We start from the raw sequence: 22,799 nt of genomic DNA on the forward strand, positions 1-22,799 counted from the left end.
GTCGTTAAGCGTCTGCCTTCAGCTCGGGTCATGATCCCAGGGTCCTGGGATCGAGCCCCACATCGGGCTCCCTGCTCCGCGGGAGGCCTGCTTCTCCCTCTCCCACTCTCCCTGCTTGTGTTCCCTCTCTCGCTGTGTCTCTCTCTGTCAAACAAATAAAATCTTAAAATAAATAAATAAATAAATAAATAAAATGCATATGGAATGTTCATCAATATAGACCTTATATTGGGCCATAAAATTTCAAAATATTGAAATCTTACAGAGTATGTTATTTGAACACAATGGAATTAAACTAGAAATCAAAAAAAGAATATACCTAGAAAACCCCCAAATATTGGAAGTTAAAAAACACATCTCTAAATAACTCATGTATCAAGGAAGAAATCACAAAGGAAATAAGAAAATATTTTGAACTGACTGATAATGAAAAAACAACATAGTAAAATCTGTGGCTGCAGCTAAAGCAATTCTTAGAAAATTTATAGCTTTAAGTACTTATGTTAGAAAAAAAATGAAAGGTCTTTTTTAAAAAAATTGCAGGTTCCACCTAAATAAATTGAAAAAAAAAATGAGATAGAAGTGGACAAATTATTAAGAAAATCAATGAAACCAAAAGATAATTCTTTGAAATGTTCAATAAAGGGGCGCCTGGGTGGCTCGGTCGTTAAGCGTCTGCCTTCGGCTCAGGTCATGATCCCAGGGTCCTGGGATCGAGCCCCACATCAGGCTCCCTGCTCTGCGGGAAGCCTGCCTCTCCCTCTCCCACTCCCCCTGCTTGTGTTCCCTCTCTCGCTGTGTCTCTCTTTGCCAAATAAATAAATAAAATCTTAAAAAAAAGAAACGTTCAATAAAACTGATAGATCTCTAGTTAGTTGATGAAGAAAAAAAAGAAAACACAAATTATCACTATTAGGAGGAAAGAGGAGATATCAAATAGTTCTCACAGATATGAAGAGTAATAAGGGTATGTTCTGACCAACTTTATGCCAATAAATTCAACAACTAGATAAAATGGACAAATTCCTTGAAAAATACAGCCTACCAAAATGGGCATGAGAAGAAACAGAAAGTCTGAATATTTCTATATGCATTAAATAAATTAAATTATGGACAAAAAACTGTGTCACAAAATAAAAATTAATAAACTGATTTCAGCAAAATTAAAAACTTTCATTTATCAAAAATACCATTAAAGATGGGAAAAAAGAGAGAGAGGCAAACCAAGAAACAGACTCAACTTCAGAGAGCAAACTGATGGTTACCAGAGGGGAAGGAAGTGGTTGAGGGGATGGGTGAAATAGGTGATTGGGGGTTAAGGAGTGCACCAGATGAGCACTGGATGTTGTACTAAGTGTTGAATCACTACATTGTACACCTGAAACTAATATTACACTGTGTGCCAACTAACTGGAATTTAAATTAAAAAAAACATTAAAAAATGAAAAGGCTCAAAATGGGTCAAAGTTTTGAACATAAGACCTGAAACCATAAAATTCCTAGAAGAAAAGGCAAGTGGAAACTTATTCCAGCCCAAACTGACTAAGATACTCACTGAAAAGAAAATAAAAAATTCAGCTAAGGATGTACATACAGGGATGATCATTATACCCCACCTTAGAAAAATACAGCAAAAATAGGAGGATGGTTGGTCATCCACTCTAATGCAACCATTTTCAGTGCTAGTCATGTCATAGGGGAATGCTCATGATATTCTGTGAAAAAAATAGGCCACACTGAGATCGAGAAGATGAGCTCAGGGAATGGAAGGACAAAAATTGGACTTAAGGTAGTCTAAGGAGGAGGGCCCTGCCAAACATCACAGACTTTCAGTTTGGGACTCCCAGGGGACTGTGAGTAAAAGTCAGCCAGAAATATACCAATAAATACAAATACTGAAGCTCAGCTTTGAGTCAGCTCAACCCCTGAATAACTTAAGGTGATTTTCCACTGCCCAGACTGCCTTCCAGAGCAAAAAGTAAATCTACTCTGAAGGGATACAGAATCATCCAGAGCCTCAAATTATCTCTACAAGGTTTTTTATACTTAGTGTCTGGAATTCAATAAAAAATTACCAAACAAAAAGGTAAGAACTCACTCAAAATTAAGAGAAAAACAGAGGCAATAAGAAATGGACCTATAGGATATCTAGATCTTGGAGTATATCAGACACAGACTTAAAAATAACTGTGATTAAATAAGATGGAGAATTTCAGCAGAGATTTGGAAACTAAAAAAGAATAAAATTAAAATTTTAGAATTAAAAATATGATTGTAATTAAAAATTCATTCCTGGGTTTCACAGCAGTCTAGACCCAGCTGGATAGAAAAATTAGTTAACTGGAAATTAGGTCAAAAGAAAAAACAGAACTGAAGCACAATAAAATAAAATTATGGAAAATATCTGTGTAAGAGACATATAGGTCATGATGAAAAGCTATAGAACAATGTTTGTATATGATCTCAATTGTGACAAATGGCACATAGATACATAAAGCAATACACAAAGATATTAAGAATAGTTAACTCTGAGGGGTGACATTTGAGGCATATTTTAATTACTTTACATTTTTCTGTATTTCCCTCCTCAAATCCACCCATTCATACGATAGCACTTCTCAAAGTACATTTTTAGAAAATTCTAGTTTCTTTAGGAAGAACAAGTTCTGTGATTCAAAAAGTTTGGTAAATATTGTGTTAAAAGAATTAGCATAGGTGTTTTCCTTGTTTTTTTTTTCTTAACACTCTACTTATTTATTTATTTATTTATTTATTTATTCATTCATTCATTCATTCATTTATTAGGGAGAGACAGCGTGATAGGGGGTGATGTGGGGGGAGGAACAGAGGGAGAGGGACAAGTAGACTCCGTGTTAAGTGTGGAACCCGAGGCAGGGCTGACATCATGACCCCAGCCAAAATCAAGAGTTGGGCACTTAACCGACTGAGCCAACCAGGCACCCCAGTGTTTTCTTTGTTATTAATTGTTCATTTATCTATTGGTTTATTACTATTAGTCTTCTCAGAGTCTTTAACCTCCTAACCTATGCCCTGTGAAGCATGAAGACATCAGTGTTTCTGAGGCTATATGGGCAACAAATCTTTTCATCGCAGACTGTTTCACAGGACCAGAGTTCCAGGTAACAGTCCTTGGTAAATATAGTCATCTAGAGCAGGGGAAAACCTGAAGTTCTTTACCACTGCATGGCAGGCCCTATCTGTCATATCTGCTCTGCCCTGACTGGGCCTGTGTCCCAACCATCCTTCCCATTCTCCATAGGCGCCATGTCTCTAGGCTTTCAGCAACCTGTCTCCTCTGTCTGGGATCCTCCCACCCCTGCTCCCTGCTCTCTTCTTCATGTATCAAGCTTCTACTCATGCTGCCAGCCCCCAGCAGAAATATGGCCTCATCTGTGAAGCCTAGCCTTCATCACTCCTTCAGAGTTTTGAACATGTTTCCAGCACCACAGTTAGTACCTTATAGCATCCTTGTCTTGTACTTGTCTCTCACCACTAGACTGGGGCTTAGCTTATCATGCCTGCACCCATAGGACCTAGCATTTGGGCACCAGACAGTAAGCATCAGTGAACATTTGACGCCATCATCATGACTAACTTTCTTTTCTCTGACAGGACAAGTATTTCTCAAGTAATCTTAATTTCTTTCTCCTATAAAGACAATATATACTGAATTTTAGAAATTTTAGAAAGTAGAGAAGATAAGAAATAAAATAAAAATCACATTATCTTACTACCTGGAGATATTCCATGTTAACATGTTAACATGTATCCATTCAGGCTTTTAAAAATGAATGTATGGGGCGCCTGGGTGGCTCCGTTGGTTAAGCGACTGCCTTCAGCTCAGGTCATGATCCCAGAGTCCTGGGATCGAGCCCCTATCAGGCTCCCTGCTCAGCGGGAGCCTGCTTCTCCCTCTCCCACTCCCCCTACTTGTGCTCTCTCTCTCTGTGTCAAATAAATAAATAAATCTTTTAAAAAATAAAATAAAAATGAATGTATGAATATTTTATAAAACTTGGATTAATTTTATATACATATTTATATCTTGATTTTTTCCTACCTAACATTATATCATACTTTTCAATGTGATTAAATATTGCTTCAAAACATGATACACAGTATTGATTGTATAGCATTTAATAAAGTTGATATATCATATTTATAGCTGCTTCTAATAGCTCTCTGATGAACATATTTGTACATAAAACTTGGTCTGCATTTCTGATTTCGTTCTTAAGACAAAGTCCTAGAAGTGAAATTTCTGGACCCATATAAATATTGTAAAGGTTCATGATACATATTGTTACATGCTTTCTAATTATTGGTGTTTTTATTAAATGAATTAATATATGTAAAATTTTAGCAACTGTGTTGGTACATAAGTGTTTAATAAATAGAGCCATAATTATTAGTATTATACTCTTCATATAACAGATTTATTGAGTGCCTACTATGCGGAGGGCACTGCTCTAGAAAGGTAAGACCAAGGGTATTCTTTCCAGCTATACATGTGGGTGTCAGTCTCACTGCATCCTTCCTAGCATTATCACCATTTTTCTAAATTTTGCTAGCTTGATAGGTGAAAAATGTTATCCCACTTATTCAATTCATGTTTATTAATAATAAAAAGCAAACTTTTTTCCATATGATTATAACTGAACAACATTTAATCCTTTTTATCTCCTCCCCTTTTTGTACCTGCCATGATTTCCTACATTTTGCTGGTCCTAATTCATCAACTCTCCCACTTACTGGCTTCATCTGCCCTCTCTGGCCTTTCCTGTGAAGTGTCTATCCCTTCACTCATAAAATATCTGTTGAAAGCCGGAATGTGGGCAGCATGGGGCTGGATCCTAGGGGTCAACTGAACAATCAGGGTCCCGCTTCAAGGAAGTTGCTATCCAGCAGAGAACTCAGATGTTGAACCACATGCCTTTATTATGAGAGAGAGGCACAGGGTGCTTTGGAAGGCTCACTCTTGGAGCTCAAGAAAAGGCTTCTTTGAGGAGCTGTAGTTTAAGCCAAGACCTGAGCGATGAACAGAAGTCAATGTCATAACGGGGTAGGATGGAGGTGGGGTGGGGTGGGATTGCGGGTGAGGAGAGAACAAAGACCATATGTGGGAGCCCTGAAATGGAAAAGAGTGTGGCACATTTGAGGCAGAGAGGTCAGTTTACTTGGAAGGAGAGAAGGTGGAACAGAGTGACCTGAGACGGATCTTATGGGGAGGTCAGTGTGGCTGATCACAGCTGGCCTCCAGCCATCCCAGCTTGTCTCCAATCTGTGTGTCCAAAGCAAGCACACCACACCCCTAAGTCACTGCATTGATGTTCACTCATCCCTCCTCCCAGGGCCAGGAATCCTCCAATGTCAGTGCCCTCGCCCTTCCCTCCAGCTAACCTAACACCATGTGTGTGGTTTCCAGAGAAGAATGAACCTTTCTCAAGATTCAGCCACAAGTCATACCCCAAAGCCCATTCCTTTTGTCTCAATAAAAGACTTTAATGGCTCACACACCTCTTCTTTGGTTACCTCCTGAGACTCTAAAACAAAAGAAAGCTGAAAGACTGACGTGTCTACAAGATATTTCATGATGACCAGTCTGTCAATTAAATCATGGGCTGTCCCCCAAGGGCTGTGTAGAGTTGACATTTGGGGCTGGGGGCTGTGAGTGTCCTGGTGCTGCTGGGTCATGGGAATGAGTGTTTGGAGCATTGATTGTGCATCATGAGTCTTGTTTCTCTGTCCCCCAGCTATCCTTCCAGGGTCTCATTCTGGGGCCCTGCCCCGGCCTGCCGCCTTGAAGAAAGCCCTCTTCACGTCCTTGTTCCGCAGGCTGTAGATGATGGGGTTGAGGAAAGCAGAGATGACATTATAGAACAGGGCCAACTTTTTGTCATCCTCTGGGGAGGCTTCAGAGCTAGGTTTCATATACATGACCATGGCTGGCACACAGAACACGGTGACCACAGTGATATGGGAGGCACAGGTGGAGAAGGCCCTCAGTCGCCCCTGGACTGAACGGATCCTCGAGATGGCAATGAAGATGTTGACATAAATGACAAGGATAAGGGAGAGTGGGACCAGGATGACACTAAAGCCAAGAATGAAGTCTACCCAGTCATTGACTGAGGTGTCTGCACAAGCCAGCTTTAAGACTGCAGGGACTTCACAGAAGAAGTGGTTGATCTTGTTGGGGCCACAGTATGGCAGACGCATGGCAAAGACAGTGTAGATAAGAGCAGAGATGACACCCCAGAGTCCACAGAAAGTGACCATTACCCCACATAGCCATGGGCTCATGATGACCTTGTACCTGAGTGGGTGGCAGATGGCCACATACCTGTCTATAGACATCATGGCGAAGAGCCAGGACTCGGTGATGCCTAGCACCAAGAAAATGTACATTTGGGCCACACAGCTGGCAAAAGAGATGGTCTTCTTCTGGCTGGCTAGATGTACCAACATCTGGGGCACAGTTGTTGTGGTATAGCCCAGATCCAACATGGAAAGGATGCCAATAAAGAAGTACATGGGTGTGTGGAGGTGTGAGTTCAGGCAGATGAGGATGGTGATTAAGCTGTTGCCCAGAATAATCAACAGGTAGGTCATCAGGAAGGCTGAGAAGAGCAGAGGAGTTGTCCTGGAGTTAAAGGAAAAGCCCAGAAGGATGAATTCAGTCACAGAGGACTGGTTAGGCTCTTGCATCCTGTTCTACTTCTAAATGAAAAAGAAAGGAACCGATTCAGACAGAAGACTAGCCAAGCTATGCACCAGGGTGAGGGTTTCTGAGGGGTTGGAGTAGCAGTGGTCATTGTCCAGTTATGATGAGACACCATGATCCCCCTCAACATGACAGCCCATTTTACCTGCTCTTGGCCACTGCCACTACTCTCAAGAAATCTGTGAAGAGGAAAGGGCTTCCACATCTGGTCCAGGCTCTGTCTCTGACCCACCGGTAACTACCCATTTCAGCCTCAGATTCCTCAGGTATAAAATGAAAGCATTGGGCTATCTGATCTTTACTTCCCCTTAGCATCCCCTTCTTCTTAGTAAGGCAGCCAGGCATTTAGAGATAAATATTGGCATACAGCCTCTATGCAATTTGGCAAATTACAGTGAGAGAACTTACTTTGTCCTTTTGAAGACCTTAATTTATTTTCCACTCAGGCCGGACCATCTCTCTGCTACCCGCGGGCCCCCTCTCAGGCCATGGTGTGTTAGAAGGAACACTGAGTTCTAAGTGCTGGCTCTATAATTTACTGAGTGAATGACCTTGAGCAAGCCCTTTACCCCACCCATGTACCCCTTTGAGACTACTCCCTTGAGTACAAAATAAGAATAATTGTCTTTGAGCTACAAGTTTGCTGTAAGAATATTATATCTATGATATATGATATCAAGGAATGATGTTTTGGCATGAAGAGCATCACACAGAAGGCCAACCATGGGATAGGTGCATAGTGAACTGTATTTCTGGGTGGTTTTCCACACAGAGGACTGAGATTCAGGTCTGAGCTATGCAAGCAAACTTCCTGAGAAGTACCCCACCTGTAATCAATTTTCACTCTCCCAGATGCCCACCCTCTGTTGCTTTTCCCCATAATGGCCAGTATTTCATTCTTTCTTTTAGCTTCTTACTGACTCTCAGGTCTTTCTCAACTTAACCTCCCTGAACCTCAGCTTCTTCATGGAGAACAGGGAAAGGACAGCTTCACTGAAGAGATGTCATGTGCATCATTGGTACTTAGGGAATGGGAGCAATCTTGATGCTGTCAGTATTTTCCTTCTCCTGGCACCAATTTATCTGACCCAACCTACTTGTTCTCCAATCTGCTTGTTCTCCTTTGGAGCATCATGAATGAATCTGCACAAGAACCTGTGTCTACATTGAACACATCAGATGATTTCTTGACTTTGGCCAAAGGACTGCATACACTCTGAACCTCCCATATGCTAGGAACTGTTCCAGAACCTTCAGAGACATTATCCAATAGCTATCCAATAGTCATATAGCTGGAAAATAACTATTTTTTATTAAATCCCTACCTTTCACTGAAGGGTCTTTTTAAGTCACCTTCTCCCCAGTGGGGGGAAGAGCATGGGGTTTAGAGACGACAGTGTGTTCTGCTTCAATTCTAACTCTGGCTTTACTTGCTATGTGACCTTGGGCTGCTAGCTTACTTCCTAAGCCTCAGTTTCCTCATCTATAAGGTAGAAGTAAAAATATCTACCTTGCAAACCACATTCTTCCTGAGAGGAAGTTTCCCAAGGACCCAAAGTGGGAATACTCCAAGAGTGGGAAAATGTGCTGCCATTTCTACTTTTAATTTTTCACACACAGCCGATGGATGGACTGACTCTTGAATAGTCTTATGTTAAAGAGTGTTTAACGTGGTTGATCCATTCAGGGAGGCTGAGGGCAACTGGAACAAGCGGTCTATAAACCAGCAAAGTGTGCCCAAGGATTCTGTTCCATAACCAGGATCTTGGGTCAGAAACTCAGGCTCGCTGAACCCCTGGTTCCCCATTATCCTTCCCCTAACTCTCTTGAGGGTAAAGCATTTTTTTTTCCTGGGAAAAAAATTGCCTGACTCTCAGGGATTATAACCAGAAGCCCCACGTGAGGGAAAACAAAGGGAGACATTATTATCTACTATGATGAGCTTGGCTTTTGAGATGTAGCTTACAATATACCTTGACATTCATTCTCTCTTTGAGCCTCATGATGACTCTAAGATGTGTAGGATAGGGATCATTGTCCCCACTTCACAGATGAGAAACTGAGGCTCAGAGATGGAGTATATAGGAGAAATAGAATATCTTTCATTCTGTAGCAACAATAAGGTTTTCTATGTGTAGCAAAACCATAGCTAACCAGAACTCAACTAATATGAGTCCTCAATTTACTGAAATGTTTTCTGTTTTTGATTCTTAGGAGGAAAGGCAAATATGAGGGCAAAGAATTTTGTGTTGAGCTTAATTTAACTATATGATATATGGGTATAGATGTGCCCATGCGTGCACACGTGTACACAGACACACACACAGATTAATTGATGGTATCTCTAAGGTGAACAAAGTCATACCAATCATAAACTTGGGAAAATCTCCTCAGCTCCTTTCCCATTCCCCCACATCCTATCTGACTCCAAGTTTTATTGCTGCCACCTTCAAAATGCCTTTCACACCCACCTGTCCCTCTCTAATCTCACTGCCACTGTCTGGGTCAGACACTTGGCCTCTCTCTCTCACCTGGTTTCATCTCTGTCCTCCAGCTGGGTCCTTACCCAGCCCATTCTCTGCACTAGCTTCCAGAGTGCTCTTTCTAAAACAAAACTCCTCCTGGGCCACTCTTTCCATCCTTCAGCAGCTCCCTCGTCTACAGGAAAAAAGTCTAAGAGAGTTAGACCAATACCCTGGCTTCACTCCTTAAAGTCAGACTCAGTTTTGGTCACCAGGCTCCAAGGCAGGTTGGTGGGCTGACACTTTGGAGGGATCTTTGACCACTGCAAGGGCTGAAACAGAAAGCATCCCAGTGACCCAATATGCCATGTGCAGAGAGGAGACATAGGAAGGAGACAGATCCCAGGTCACAGTGGGAGCTTGTCCCAGAGTTCAGACTAGGACCCAGAACTCCTGGCTACCAGCTGCTCAGCAACTTGGCCTCTGTGTTAGCTCAAGGTGAGCCCAACCAAACTGGGATTCTGCAGGTCAGACACAGCCTACTAGCAGCTCAGCTTCACCATGCACAATGTTACGGTTTCCCACTGTACCCTCATTACTTAATACTGAGCCTGGCACATAATGAGCCCCAGTAACTGCTTGCTGAATGATCTACAGACTGAGAGACCCTGGGAACCAGAAAAAAAAAAGAGAGAAAGAAGAGATTACAGACATTGTCTCTGTCCCTACACTTTCCTTTTCAGTTTATCAGAGATCTGGAGAAAAGTATCTGTGTCTGGAAATCATGAGCCCCTTGGGAAAAATCAGGGCCCAAGTAGGTTGAGGGAAAAAGATTGAGAGAGCTGGCACCAAGGGTTACAAATCTCCGTCATTTCTCTAGCCAATAAATAATAATAATAAACAAAAACACTTTTAAATACTATAATAATTTAATAATTAAAGTAATAATTATTACTATTTAATAATTTAATATAATAAAATATTATTGTTGTTGTTTTAGCAACTCGCTATGGGCCAGACACTGTAACACATGCTTTACGTGCATTGTAATTGGGGTGATAGTTGAAGGATTTAATAATACATATGGGCACCCTCTGATCAGAACGCATACCTGCCACAGGAAACAGGGAAAGCTGTATCAGAATGTGCGCAAGCTGAGCAAGAGCCCTGCGTGTAGCCACCCTGCAAGTGGGCGTTATTGCTGTTCCCCTGCTACTGGTGGGGAGAGCGGAGACACAACTTGCCCAGGGTCACAGCTGTAGCTGACTCCAGAGCCTGGGCTCATAACCACCAGGTGATGCTGCCTGTCTGAGCATCTCGGACAAGAATTGAGTTGGACTGACCCACCTGGAAACAGGTCCGCCTGTTATCTCCCCATCACATACTCTCTCACTTGCTCTCTCATTTTCTGCCTCCTCCAGGGTAGAAGCTGAAATGAAAGGGAACAGGAAGAGCAGGAATCATGGCCAAAAAGCAGGGGGAGTGAAGCTGGGGCAGGCAGCCCTCCAGGCCAAGCAGATGCAGGGAGGCAATGATGCCAGCCATGCTCCTAAGGCTGCTGCTGCCTGCTCTGCACACAGTGACATAGCCATATGGTGGCCCTGTCTGAGCCCATGTGTCCCCTCTGCTGTCCTCTCCATGGTCTCTGTCCTCCCAGCAAGGTGCACGAGGGGAATGCTCCCCCTGATGGGAGGTCAGAGGCCAGGCAGGCAATGCCGGCTGGCCCTTCCCCACACATCCTCCTGCTGCTGCATCCAGCAACCCCTGGAAGCCTCAAGGAGAGCATTGCTTGTGGGGCACAAGCGTAACCAGGGTGTTCTCTGAGGGCCTGGGGTGGAATGAGCCTCGGGAGCCTGGTGGGATCCAGAGAATGCTGGGAGACCAAAGACAGAGCAGGTGTAAGGAGGGGTCTGTTCCCCATCTAAGGGCAGCAAAGATGGACTAGGGCATAGACCAGAGCCCCAGAAGCAGACCAGGAAGAATCCGTGTACACAGATGGACAGACAAGGAGACAGAGAACCACGAAGACAGAAAAGAATATGACTAGACTGGAAAGGGATGGAAAGTGAAGACAGAATCTGCAGGTCAGAGAGGAACCTGGAGCCTGGCCTCAGGGGCCCCTGGCAGCTGGGCTGGGGAGGCTTCCATCTTCATTCATCCCCTCTTGCCAGAGCACACGGAGAATGGATGCCAGAAACATATATCCTCCCCAAGCACCACAGGCAGATGCCACCTTCAGAGTAAGATGTTGCCCATAGCACTCCCAACCCTGGTCCTCCCCTCCCAGCCAAGAAGGGAAATCCCAGTCCAGCTGAGATCCTGCGTTTAGGTGGTGGGTGATTCACCAAACTTTGGGACTGGAAGCAATCTTGGAGAATCTAATCCCTACTAGGACATGCATTTTCTCTGCAGCCTCCCTGGCAAAGGATGCTCCAACTCCTGTTCACATACTCCCAAGGACAGGAGGCTCACTATCTCGCAAGGCAGCTTAGGTAGCCTTGACTGCCCTTCACAAAATCTTTTCTTGTACTGAACTAAAAGCAAGTACTTCTGACATCAAGGTTGTGTTCTCTAAAATACCTCTTTGCCCCTCCACCCTCCTGCTTCTTACCACCACCCCACACCCCGCCAGAATCCCCAGTCTGCATTACAATGCATTAGCCTTTACCTGCCCTACCTTTCCTTATGAGGGTCTGTGGGGTTGTCTGGGCTGCCTTCCTTGCTCTTGATAAGCCCTGATGCTCTGAGCAGCCCATTTTCCCCAAGCTGGAACCCTGCCCTGCCCAGCATCTCTAATGCCAGGCAGCACCCCCAGCAGAGCCTTCACAATGACAGCACAGGGAGCGCCCCGCCCTTCTGCTCAGCACCTAAGGGCTCCAGTGAACAGCCTCTGGGGAAGAAACTGGTGCACTGGTGAAGACCCAGGGATTTGTAGTCAGACAGATGTGGTCACTGTGACCTAGCCAAGCCACATAGCTTCCCAGAGCCTCAGCTGCCTCTCTGTAAAATGCAGCTGTGCTCCCTAGATCATAATAATACTTGCTATTGGGTTTTGTTTGGGTTTTTATGTATGTGTGTAGTCATTATGGGCCAGACGCTTTATATCTTTTATTATCACCACTTTAGAAATATAGAAATGGAAACTCAGAGCATTCAGGAGCCTGTGTGGAGCTGGGATTCTGCATGTAGTTTTGTCTGACCACAGGCTGTGCTCCTAACCAATGCTGAACCCAGTGTCGTGATCAGACATGAGGCAGACCAGAGGCAGGGAGCCATGAGTCATCTTGGGGTGGGGGGAAGGACAGAGTCACATGTGGAATGGAAGGTGGTTGGCTAATTCACTCTAGACAGCACTTTTGGGGATATCAGGCTCTTCAGGGGCTTCTGCCAGATACACAGTCTCCGGGGGATAGGGAAGGAAAAGGGGAAAGGGGCCAGCATTTATTAAGTACCTTCTATGTGCCCAGCATTTCACAGGTATCATTTCATGTAATCCTCCAAGAAGCAAGTTCTTTCCACTCTATCAATGAAGATACTAAAGTTCAGAGAGGCAAAATGACTTATTCAAAATCAAGCAGCTGTTGGAGGCAGCTGAGATCCCAATTTAGGTGCCTCTAGCACACTCTGCTTGAGGGTGGGGGAGGATGACAAGCCAGGACCACCCAAGTCTCTAGTCTGGGGATGGGGTCTGCCCTCAGCTTTTCTGATTCCCCAGTTTGGACCCCAGCCTTTCTCACAGTCCAAAGTTGTTTCTGAGGTCTCCATGTGAGCTACAAGACGGTAGAAGCTGAGTGAGAAATAAAGAATCCTGTTCTCAGTCAAGAGGACATTCCACTGTGGATTCCTTTATATCCAGGACAATCCCTAATGGAATCATCCTTGTTTTCTGAGTTACAAAAGTAACCCATGTTCATCAGAGAAAATTCATAAACAGAGAAAGGTAGAAAGAAGAAAATAGAAGAGAGAAGAAAAAGTTCCTTCCATACTGCAGAGAAAATTTCACTTATGGCTTCCAGATGTTTCTCTCTCATCTCAAATCACACTTTACATACAATTTCATTGTGACAGATACTACTTGGTTGACTGTCCATTTCCCCCTTCTTTGCTGATAGAACTATATTCTTGCTGACAACATTTGTTTGAGTCAGTCAATACCTCATGAATGGTCCAAGCCCAAATTATAGTGCCATTCCTTCCTTTTCCAGAATCTTTTTCAGCGAGGGCAGTCACAAAATTTGGTTCTGTCTAGTGAGACCCAGGGAAACTCAGCAGAGGAGCTTTTGTGAAAAAACTTCTTTTTCTAACAAAAGGGATAGAATGACAGTCATACAGCCCCTTCTCCCAAAACCCCATGAATACAAATGTCATGTCTGCAGTTGGGCAAGTCATCTTGAGACCATAAGGAAAAAGCTCAGAGAATCACAGGGGTTCTCTCACTAACATTATCCAGCAGCAAAATACAAGTAGCTCCCTACCTCAAGGCTTCTTGCTAGGTGAAGAAAATAAAATTGATTCTTGTATATCTAAACCACTGTTCGCTGGGTTTTCTGAGTTTTGTATGCAAATCCTAATGGATTAAATACCTGCCTTTTAAAACACTTAATATTATTTGATAGCCTTGTCACCATCTACTCACATATTCTTTATAACCATTATTGTCAAGCGTTTGTTCACCTATTGTTGGATGTGTAGTTTTAATCCCATTTTTTTTCTATTACAAATGATGCCATATTGGATATCACCACAATGTATTGATTTCCTGGCACAAGAAATTTATCGGGTTGAATTAGAGTTACAAAATAGAAAGACACCAGTTTCAGACTTTTGTTCCCAATCAGGATGAAGTAACAGAGACCAGAATTATTATCCCATCTGTAATAACTAAAAACCTAGGCAAATTGCATGGAATAATGTTTTCCAAGATACTGGACGTCAGGCAACAAAAGACAGTGATTTGTGAGAGATGAGAAACCAATGAATTGAGCCCTGTGGTTGTCCCAGCTTACTGCTCACAAAGTGATCAGGCTGCCACAGGAAGTGAGGACACAGAGGAGGCTAATGGTTTCCCGGGGCAGAAGAGACAGAGTTGAGAATCTAGGTGGCTGCCATGAACTGAATGTTTGGGTCCCCTCAAGGATCATATGTTGAAATCCTAACCCCTAATGGGATAGTATTTGGAGGTGGGGTCTTTGGGAAGTAACTAGGTGATGAGGGTGGAACTCTCATGATGAGATTAATGTCCTTATAAAAGAGGAAGAGACAAGAGATATTTTCCCTCCACCATGTGAGGATGCAATGAGAAGACAGTCATCTATACACCAGTAAGAGGGCTCTCACCAAGAACCTGACCATGCTGGCACCCTGATCTTGGAATTTCAGCCTCCAGAACTATGAAGAGTAAATGTTTGTTGTTTAAGCCACCCAGTCTATGGTACTCAGTTATAGCTGCCCAAACTGAGTAAGACACAGGTCAAGGTTGCTGGAGTTCACAGAGCAGAGTACTGGGGAAAAGAGAGCTCTGGAAGTCGTGCAAGTCTCAGATGAGCACTGATGAGTGGATGTGTGTGAAGAAAGCACCAGGATGGGGAAGAGGGAAGACAAGAGGAAGGGTTAGATGGAACAATTCTCGGAGTTCGCTCAGGGCTGGAGATGTTTCCTGTTCTTGTCTTGCCCAACAAAACTTAAAAGCCAAATTCAAGAGAGTTAAACTGTTTACAAGTAACTTAACTACATTCTAGAAAAACAGCCTAAGAATATTTATCAGGAATTCAAAAATATCTGACACGCAGTTAAGTAAGATTCAAAATGCCTGGCATCTAGTGAAAAGTTACCAGGAATGCAATGAGCTGAGAAGATACGACCCATCATGAGAAACTTCACCCAGTTAAAACCAACTGAGAAACAACACAGATGATGGAATAAGTAGGCACAGACATTAAAAAATTATATCTATATTCCATATGTTTAAGAAGCTACAGGAAAAACAGCATATTAAGGAGAAATGTGAAAGATAGAAATGTAACTTTTAGATATGAAAATTATGTTAGATGAAAAAAGCAATAGGTGGAATTACAAAGACTAGTAAACTTGCTAGTATGATGATAAAAGCTAAGAAATCTCATAGTGATTGGGGTGTTTTTTTTTTCTTTTGAGAAGATGAATAATATTTATAATAGTCTAGCCAGACTGGTCAGGAAAAAGAAGATAAAACACAGATTTCCAATGCCAGGAATAAGAAAGGTAACATCAGTATAGATTCCATAGACACTAAAGGGATTTCATAGATATTATGAACAACTTTATTCCAATAAATTAGGTAACTTACATAAAATGGACAAATTCACTGAAAGACATTAACGAACCAAAGCTCATTTGAAAAGAAATAGGAGAGCTGATAACCACAGACCTATTTTAAACATTGATTGTGGCATTAAAACCTTTTCACAAAGAAAACTCCAGACCTAGATGGATTCACTTGTGAAGTCTACCAATGCTTTAAGGAAGGAATAATTCCAAGTCTGCATTAACTCTTCTAGAAAATACAAGAGGAGGGAATAGTTGGCACCTCAAGGTAAGGCGAGCATCAACCTGATATGAAAGCCAAACACAAATATTACAAGAAAACTATAGACCCATATCCCTCATGAGCACAGATGCAAAAATTTTTCACAAAACTTTTTTTTCAAAATTTGCTTTATTTGAGAGAGAGAGAGCACAAGGGGGAGGGAGGAGCAGAGGGAGAGGGAGAGGCAGACTCCCCACTAAGCAGGGAGCCTGACTTGGGGCTTGATCCCAGGGACTCTGGGATCATGACCTGAGCCGAAGGCAGACACTCAACCAACTGAGCCCCCCAGACAACCCTGTTCCCAAAATTTTAACAAATGCAACCCAAAAATATATTTTGAAAGGTGAATACACCATGGCCAAGTGTCAGGTGAAAAGAGAGTGTTTGGTAGAATTCCCCTGGGAAGCCATGTGGCCCTGGCCTTTGTTTTTTGGGAGGTTTTTGATTACTGCTTCAATTTCCTTACTGGTTATTGGTCTGTTCAGATGTTCCACCTCTTCCTGTTTCAGTCTTGGTAGTTTATAAGTTTCCAGGAATGCATCCATTCCTCCAGGTTCCTTCCTTAAAGCATTGGTAGACTTCACAAGTGAATCCATCTAGGTCTGGAGTTTTCTTTGTGAAAAGGTTTTAATGCCACATTCAATGTTTAAAATGCCATTTGTTGGCATATCGTTGCTCATAATATGTTCTAACAATTACCTGTATTTCTATGGTATTAGTCATGATCTCTCCCCTTTCATTCATGATTTTATTAATTTGGGTCCTTTCCTTTTCTTTTGGATAAGTCTGGCCAGTGGTTTATCGATCTTACTCTAAGAATCAACTTATAGTTTTGTTGAGCTGTTCTACTGTTCCTCTGGTTTCTATTTCATTGATGTCTGCTCTAATCTTTATTATTTCTCTTCTCCTGCTTGGTTTAGGCTTATTTTCTTTCTCCAGGTCCTTTAGGTGTAAGGTTAGCTTGTGTATTTGGGATTTTTCCAGTTTTTTGAGAGAGGCTTGGACTGCTATGTACTTCCCTCTTAGGACCATCTTTGCAGTATCCCATAGGTTTTGAACTGATGTGTTTTCATTTTCATTAGTTTGCATGAATTGTTTAAGTTCTTCTTTAATTTCCTGGTTGAACCATTCATTCTCTAGGAAGATGCTCTTTAACCTCCAAGTGTTTGAGTTCCTTCCAAATTTCTTCTTGAGGTTGAGTTACAGTTTCAAAGCATTGTGGTCTGAAAATATGCAGGGAATGATCTCAATCTTTTGGTATCAGTTGAGACCTGATTTGTGACCCAGTATATGATCTATTCTGGAGAAAGTTCCATGTGCACTTGAGAAGAATGTGTATTCTGTTGGTTTAGGATGGAATGTTTTGTATGTATCTGTGAAGTCCATCAGATCCAGTGTGTCATCTAAAGCCCTCGTTTCTTTGTTGATCTTCTGCTTAGATGATCTGTCCATTGCTGTGAGTGGGGGTGTTGAAGTCTCCTGCTATTAATGTATTATTATCAATATGTTTCTTTACTTTGGATATTAATTGGTTTATGTAATTGGCTGCTCCCGTGTTGGGGGCATAGATATTTACAATTGTTAGTTCTCGTTGGATAGACCCTTAGAGTATGATATAGTGTCCCTCTACATCTCTTACTATAGTCTTGTTTTAAATGATGCTGGGAAAATTGGACAGCCACATGCAGAAGAATGAATCTGGACCATTCTCTTACACAATACACACAGATAAACTCAAAATGGATGAAAGACCTAAATGTGAGACAGGAATCCATCAAAATCCTGGAGGAAAACACAGGCAGTAGCCTCTTCGACCTTGGCCACAGCAACTTCTTTCAATATACGTCTCTAAAGGCAAGGGAAACAAAAGCAAAAATGAACTATTGGGACTTCATCAAGATAAAAAGCTTCTGCACAGCAAAGGAAACAGTCAACAAAACCAAAAGGCAACCCATAGAATGGGAGAAGATATTTGTAAATGACAGAACAGATTAAGGGCTGGTATCCAAGATCTATAAAGAACTTTTCAAACTCAATACCTAAAAAACAAATAATTCAGTCAAGAAATGGGCAGAAGACATGAACAGACACTTCTCCAAAGAAGACATACAAATGGCTAACAGACACATGAAAAAATGCTCCATATCACTTGCCATCAGGGAAGTGCAAATCAAAACCACAATGAGATACCACCTCACATCAGTTAGAATGGCCAAAATTAACAAGACAGGGAACAACAAATGTTGGTGAGGATATGTAGAAAGGGGAACCCTCCTACACTGTTGGTGGGAATGCAAGCTGGTGCAGCCACTCTGGAAAACAGCGTGGAGGTTCCTCAAGATGTTAAAAATGGAGCTACTCTACAACCCAGCAATTGTACTACTGGGTATTTACCCCAAAAATACAGATGTAGAGAAAAAAAGGGGCACATGCATCCCAATGTTCATAGCAGCAATGTCCATAATAGCCAAACTGTGAAGGAGCCAAGATGCCCTTCAACAGATGAATGGATAAAGAAGATGTGGTTCATATATACAATGGAATATTACTCAGCCATCAGAAAGGATGAATACCTACCATTTGCATCAACATGGATGGACGAGGAGGGTGTTATGCTAAGTGAAATAAGTCAAGCAGAGAAAGACAGTTATCATATGGTTTCACTAATATGTGGAATATAAGGAATAGGGCAGAGGACCATAGGGTAAAGGAGGGAAAACTAAATGGGAAGAAATCAGAGAGGGAGACAAACCATGAGAGATTCTGGACTCCAGGAAACAAACTGAGGGTTGCAGAAGGGGGGGTAGGGGAACGGGGTAACTGGGTGATGGGCATTAAGAAGGGCACATGATCTGATGAGCACTGGGTGTTATACGCAACTAAGGAATCATTGAACAATACAACAAAAACTAATGATGTACTATATGTTGGCTAATTGAGCTTAATAAAAAAGAGAGACTAAGTGGAGAGACAGGGAAGTGTGCTGAAAGGAAGGGGCACCAGAGGGGCACAGGTCTGGGTGCCAGCTTCCCAGCTGTTGGCCTCAGAGGAATGGTGATGATCATGACCATGATGATGACCACAACTTCTCCCATCCCTCCACCACATACTATATTCCTGGTGTCAGATGCTTAAATACTTCATCTCGCTTAGGCCTCAGAACAAACATGTGAAGTTCATATTATTATCCAAATTTTACAGTTTAAAGAACTGAGGCTTCAAAAGGTGAAATAACTTGCCTGAGTTATGAGTAAGGACCAGACTGGGATTTGAACCACGATCGGGATTGAATGAGATAATGACTAAGCAGTTGGCACCACACTGCCGGGCTCAGTAGAAAAGCTCCCTTACCTGCTCAGTCATTTATGGATGTGCCGTCCCCTCTGGGGCATTAAATCTCTGCTTGCTGTATCAGAGATGCCAGATTCAAAAGGTTCATCCTCTTTTTGGGAGGAAGGAAATGACCACTCCACAAGCACAGTCCCCTCCCTCTTGCTTGAGAAATGTGACCTGGGCAGAGGCCTCCACTCTTCAGGCGGGCATCCGGGCTCCTGGCCCTGCTACAGGGTGTCCTAGCCCCCAGCTAGAACTAGCCTGACCCTTAATACTGCTCACTTACTGCTGTCAGCATGGGATCTGCCACCGACTAAGTCCCTTCTGTGGACCAGAACTTGTGCTCAGCACCTTACACGTACCTCCTTAGTCCTCATAGCATGGCTTTCTGTTCTAAATATGATGAAAATGAGGCCCAGAGAGGGAAAGTGATTTTCCCAAGGTCACAGGGCAAAGAAGGGGTAGGGACAACTTCCACCACCAATCTGTCTGGCCTTTTTTTCCCTGTGTTGCACAACAAACACTGGCTCTGTGTCTTCTGGAACTTCAGAACCTAAGCCTGGGCAGGGGAATAATGTAGAGATCAATGGTTATGAGAGAAAATATATCAAAATCTAAAACTGTACTGTGCATCATCCGCTTCCTGTGCCCTGGGAAGGGCTGCCCCATGTCAGGCAGCCACAAGGCCCATGGCCCCTAATCTAGGAGACCATATCAAGTCCAACTCAGACACATTTTGAGAGTAAAAGGGAGTGTTTAAAATAGTGACAAGAGTTAATTGATCTACAACTGGAATAAACCAGAACTGTTCCATGAAAACTAGTATATGAGATCACCCTACCCAATCCCATCCTTGCCTGTCCTGTCTCCCCACAGTTGGAGCCACGCACTGTAACTGAGACTTGTCAGCCCTAAAAATCCATGTTGTCTGGATGAATGTGCTAATGTCTCTGGGAACTTAAGCAGTACACCCGAGATAACATCCAGTTTTGCTCAGCTGCTGGCTTGTCCAACTTCATGCTCTAAATATATTACCAAGACTTCTTTGGTCTTGGCCTTGAGAACCTATCATTGAGGATGACTTGCTCTTTTCAGGACCTCTCCAAGTTCCCAGGTCTCATCCAGTTCTGCCCCTTCAGGTCCCATCCGGGGTTCTGTAGACAGACACCCTTTGACCTCTAAGTATCACTTGACCTGGATTCCTCATCACTGACTTCTAGCAAGGTAAAAGTGTTCCCCATTGGCCTCAAATCCCCCAGTGCCCAAACTGGACTTCACCTTGCCCTGCACTTCACCTTCATTACCACACCTCTCAGAATTTGAATTCCACCTCGCTGGACTACACCATCTCTCATAGTTGGTTATTACCTCCCACCCATGGGCAGTCTCCTTTCCAGTGAGACTTGTCCTGCAGCAGTTAATGAGACCAAGCCAGTCTTCTGCCTTTCTCTCCTGGAATTGCAGAAGGACCCAAGAGAGCACTTAGTTGGGGAGAGTGTCTTCCAAGTCAATCTGAGAAAGACTGTGCATCCGTGCTGGCCTTTGACCACCTGGCTCCTACATCTACAACCTGAGTGTACACACCCTATAAACCAGTATTGCACCTTGGCCATAGAGACACTGTGGGAGAATGATCTGGAATCTGGCAGATCTAGGATCAAATTCAGACTATATATTTATCTGCTAGGACGTATGAACAACACACTTAATTCTCTTAAACTCCTGACTACCAAATGGCTTACTGACCTTGTTGTGAGGACGGATTATATTATGTGTCCTGCCCAGTGTACCATCTGATCAAAGTAAGTTCCTAGTAGTAGGCAGTTACTGCTAATGCAATAGGTTTGGTAGCACTTACACCACAATGAGATCTGTGGCCTTGGATAATGGCAGTTATAAGGACACAAGTATTAGCAACATTTATGCTATCCATATCCAAGCTTTAGGCATGCAATCATGGGTAAGATGCTGAGAACGTAGAGACACATACGTGTGTCTGGGAAGGAAACAAAGCACATCTTACTTGTACAATCACTGTGTCACACAGAGACATGGCAGCTCAGCTGTAGGACTCCTCCCTCCTCTTAAATCTCGGTGGGAAGAAGTTTCAGTCCCTAGTGGAACCTAAGGAGGATGTCCAGCTCACTAGCTCCAGGGGTTAAGCCTGAAGTGTCTTGTGGCATTAAACTCCCTGGCCTAGGTTTTCATCCAGCCCAGGGGCTCTGTGCTGCATTTACCTGCATGGACAGAGAATCCTCAAGACTTTTCAGGGATCAGAAATCCACTGTCTCACCCCATTCTGATACAAAGAGGACCTCCGTGTCTGCCAGCTGGAAGCCTCTCTCCAGGTCTGCTCTGCATCCAATGACTTAAGAGAGGCACACTCTCCCTTGCAGGGCCACTGTGCTAAGGCAAAGGGGTGAATGCTTCTACACTGTAGGAGACTAAGAGAAAGCAGGTTGTTGGTACCACAGGAGGGAAGGAGGCTACTCAAGCAGAAGAACAAGGTACTGATCATTCCTAAATGGGACTGAGGGAGGGGCTTGGGAGGGGTTCCTTCCCTGGGCACCTTCAAGAATGACAAAGGAGCCCAGTCTTCTCTGCCTCACTCACTGGGGAAGGAGGTAAGGGGGGACCTGCCCTCACTGAAGAAGAGTGGAATCTCCATGGCACTTCCTAGACTTGCACAAGTACCTCTCAGGAGCACTCTACCAGCCCTATGCCCAGAATGGGTGCTGGGGCCACTGACAAGGCATCCTCTTTCCTTTTCTGCACCCAAAAAGCGGAGGCTGGGAAGGAACAGGGAAGTGATGGCAAGTGGAGAAAGGAGAGTGGTTATGAATATGGCATTTTCTTAGCCCAAGCGCTTGATCTAATTGCTTCTTCACGGGTGCTTAGAGAGAGGCAGTAGGCACAGTGATTAGAGCCTGGCACGCTTTGCAGCCAGAGACCCAGCACTGGAAGAGGTGCCCAAAGCAGTCTGCCAGTCCCTGCTAGATAGTGTGGAGAGATCTAAAAGAGACATACCCTCTGCCTACAGCCTGGCTAGGAGGAAAATACACAAAATGGACAGGGCTATACCGGTTGAGTTAGGAGGAGGAAACCCCAGGCTGAGCCTTGGAGGTCGGTGGGGTGTGAAGAAGCAGAAAGGGTTATGGAAGGCATTCCCAGCAGATAAACAGCTCAGGGGAAGGACAGTGCAGGTCCCCTTGGCTGAAACTGAGAAAGCCGGGTGGCTTGAAAGATCTGTGGCTCAGACAGGAGGGGACCCCAACTGCCCAGACTAAGATCCTTTTGGTGGCCATACTGTTAACATCATGGTTCTGAAGTCTCAGTGAGGTATTGGTGAATCATAGACTTGAAAATTGGGTAGAGGCAGATGGAAGAGCCCCTAAATTCCAGTCTAAGGAGGCATGAGAAAGGGCATGACAGATGAAACAGTACTGGTGGCTGGTGGGTGGACTGGGAAGGAGATCACTAAGAAGCTCCTGAAAAAGCCCAGTCCGGGGTGTGGACAGGTGGAAAGAAAGATGTGATCTCCTCCTCCTTTGCAGCCCTCATCATTCTGGCTTCGGGGTCAGCCACTGACACTGCTGACCAGTCCTTATCTCTTGAAAGTTTCCCCTCAATGTCTAAGACTCTGAGCTTCCCTGGCTCTCCTCTTTGCTTCACAAGCACTCCTGATCTAGGACCT

At 43.5% G+C, this 22,799-nt stretch overlaps 1 protein-coding gene across 1 annotated transcript; it reads right to left on the minus strand.

Annotated features, from left to right (window-relative positions):
* Window positions 1-4,978: 4,978 nt before the first annotated feature.
* On the minus strand, window positions 4,979-7,040 carry LOC102740299 (olfactory receptor 2A12-like). The gene has a single exon (XM_006739942.2). The coding sequence runs from the start codon at window positions 6,727-6,729 to the stop codon at window positions 5,791-5,793; it is 939 nt and encodes a 312-aa protein (XP_006740005.1). The 5' UTR covers window positions 6,730-7,040; the 3' UTR covers window positions 4,979-5,790.
* Between the last annotated feature and the right edge of the window lie 15,759 nt (window positions 7,041-22,799).

Source organism: Leptonychotes weddellii, chromosome 4 (assembly GCF_054177405.1).
Source record: "Leptonychotes weddellii isolate Sample4059 chromosome 4, ASM5417740v2, whole genome shotgun sequence".
Taxonomy (NCBI): domain Eukaryota; kingdom Metazoa; phylum Chordata; class Mammalia; order Carnivora; family Phocidae; genus Leptonychotes; species Leptonychotes weddellii.

Bases quoted from the DNA above. Each gene is read 5' to 3' on its own strand.
- LOC102740299 (XM_006739942.2), bottom strand. From the start codon at position 6,729: ATGCAAGAGCCTAACCAGTCCTCTGTGACTGAATTCATCCTTCTGGGC.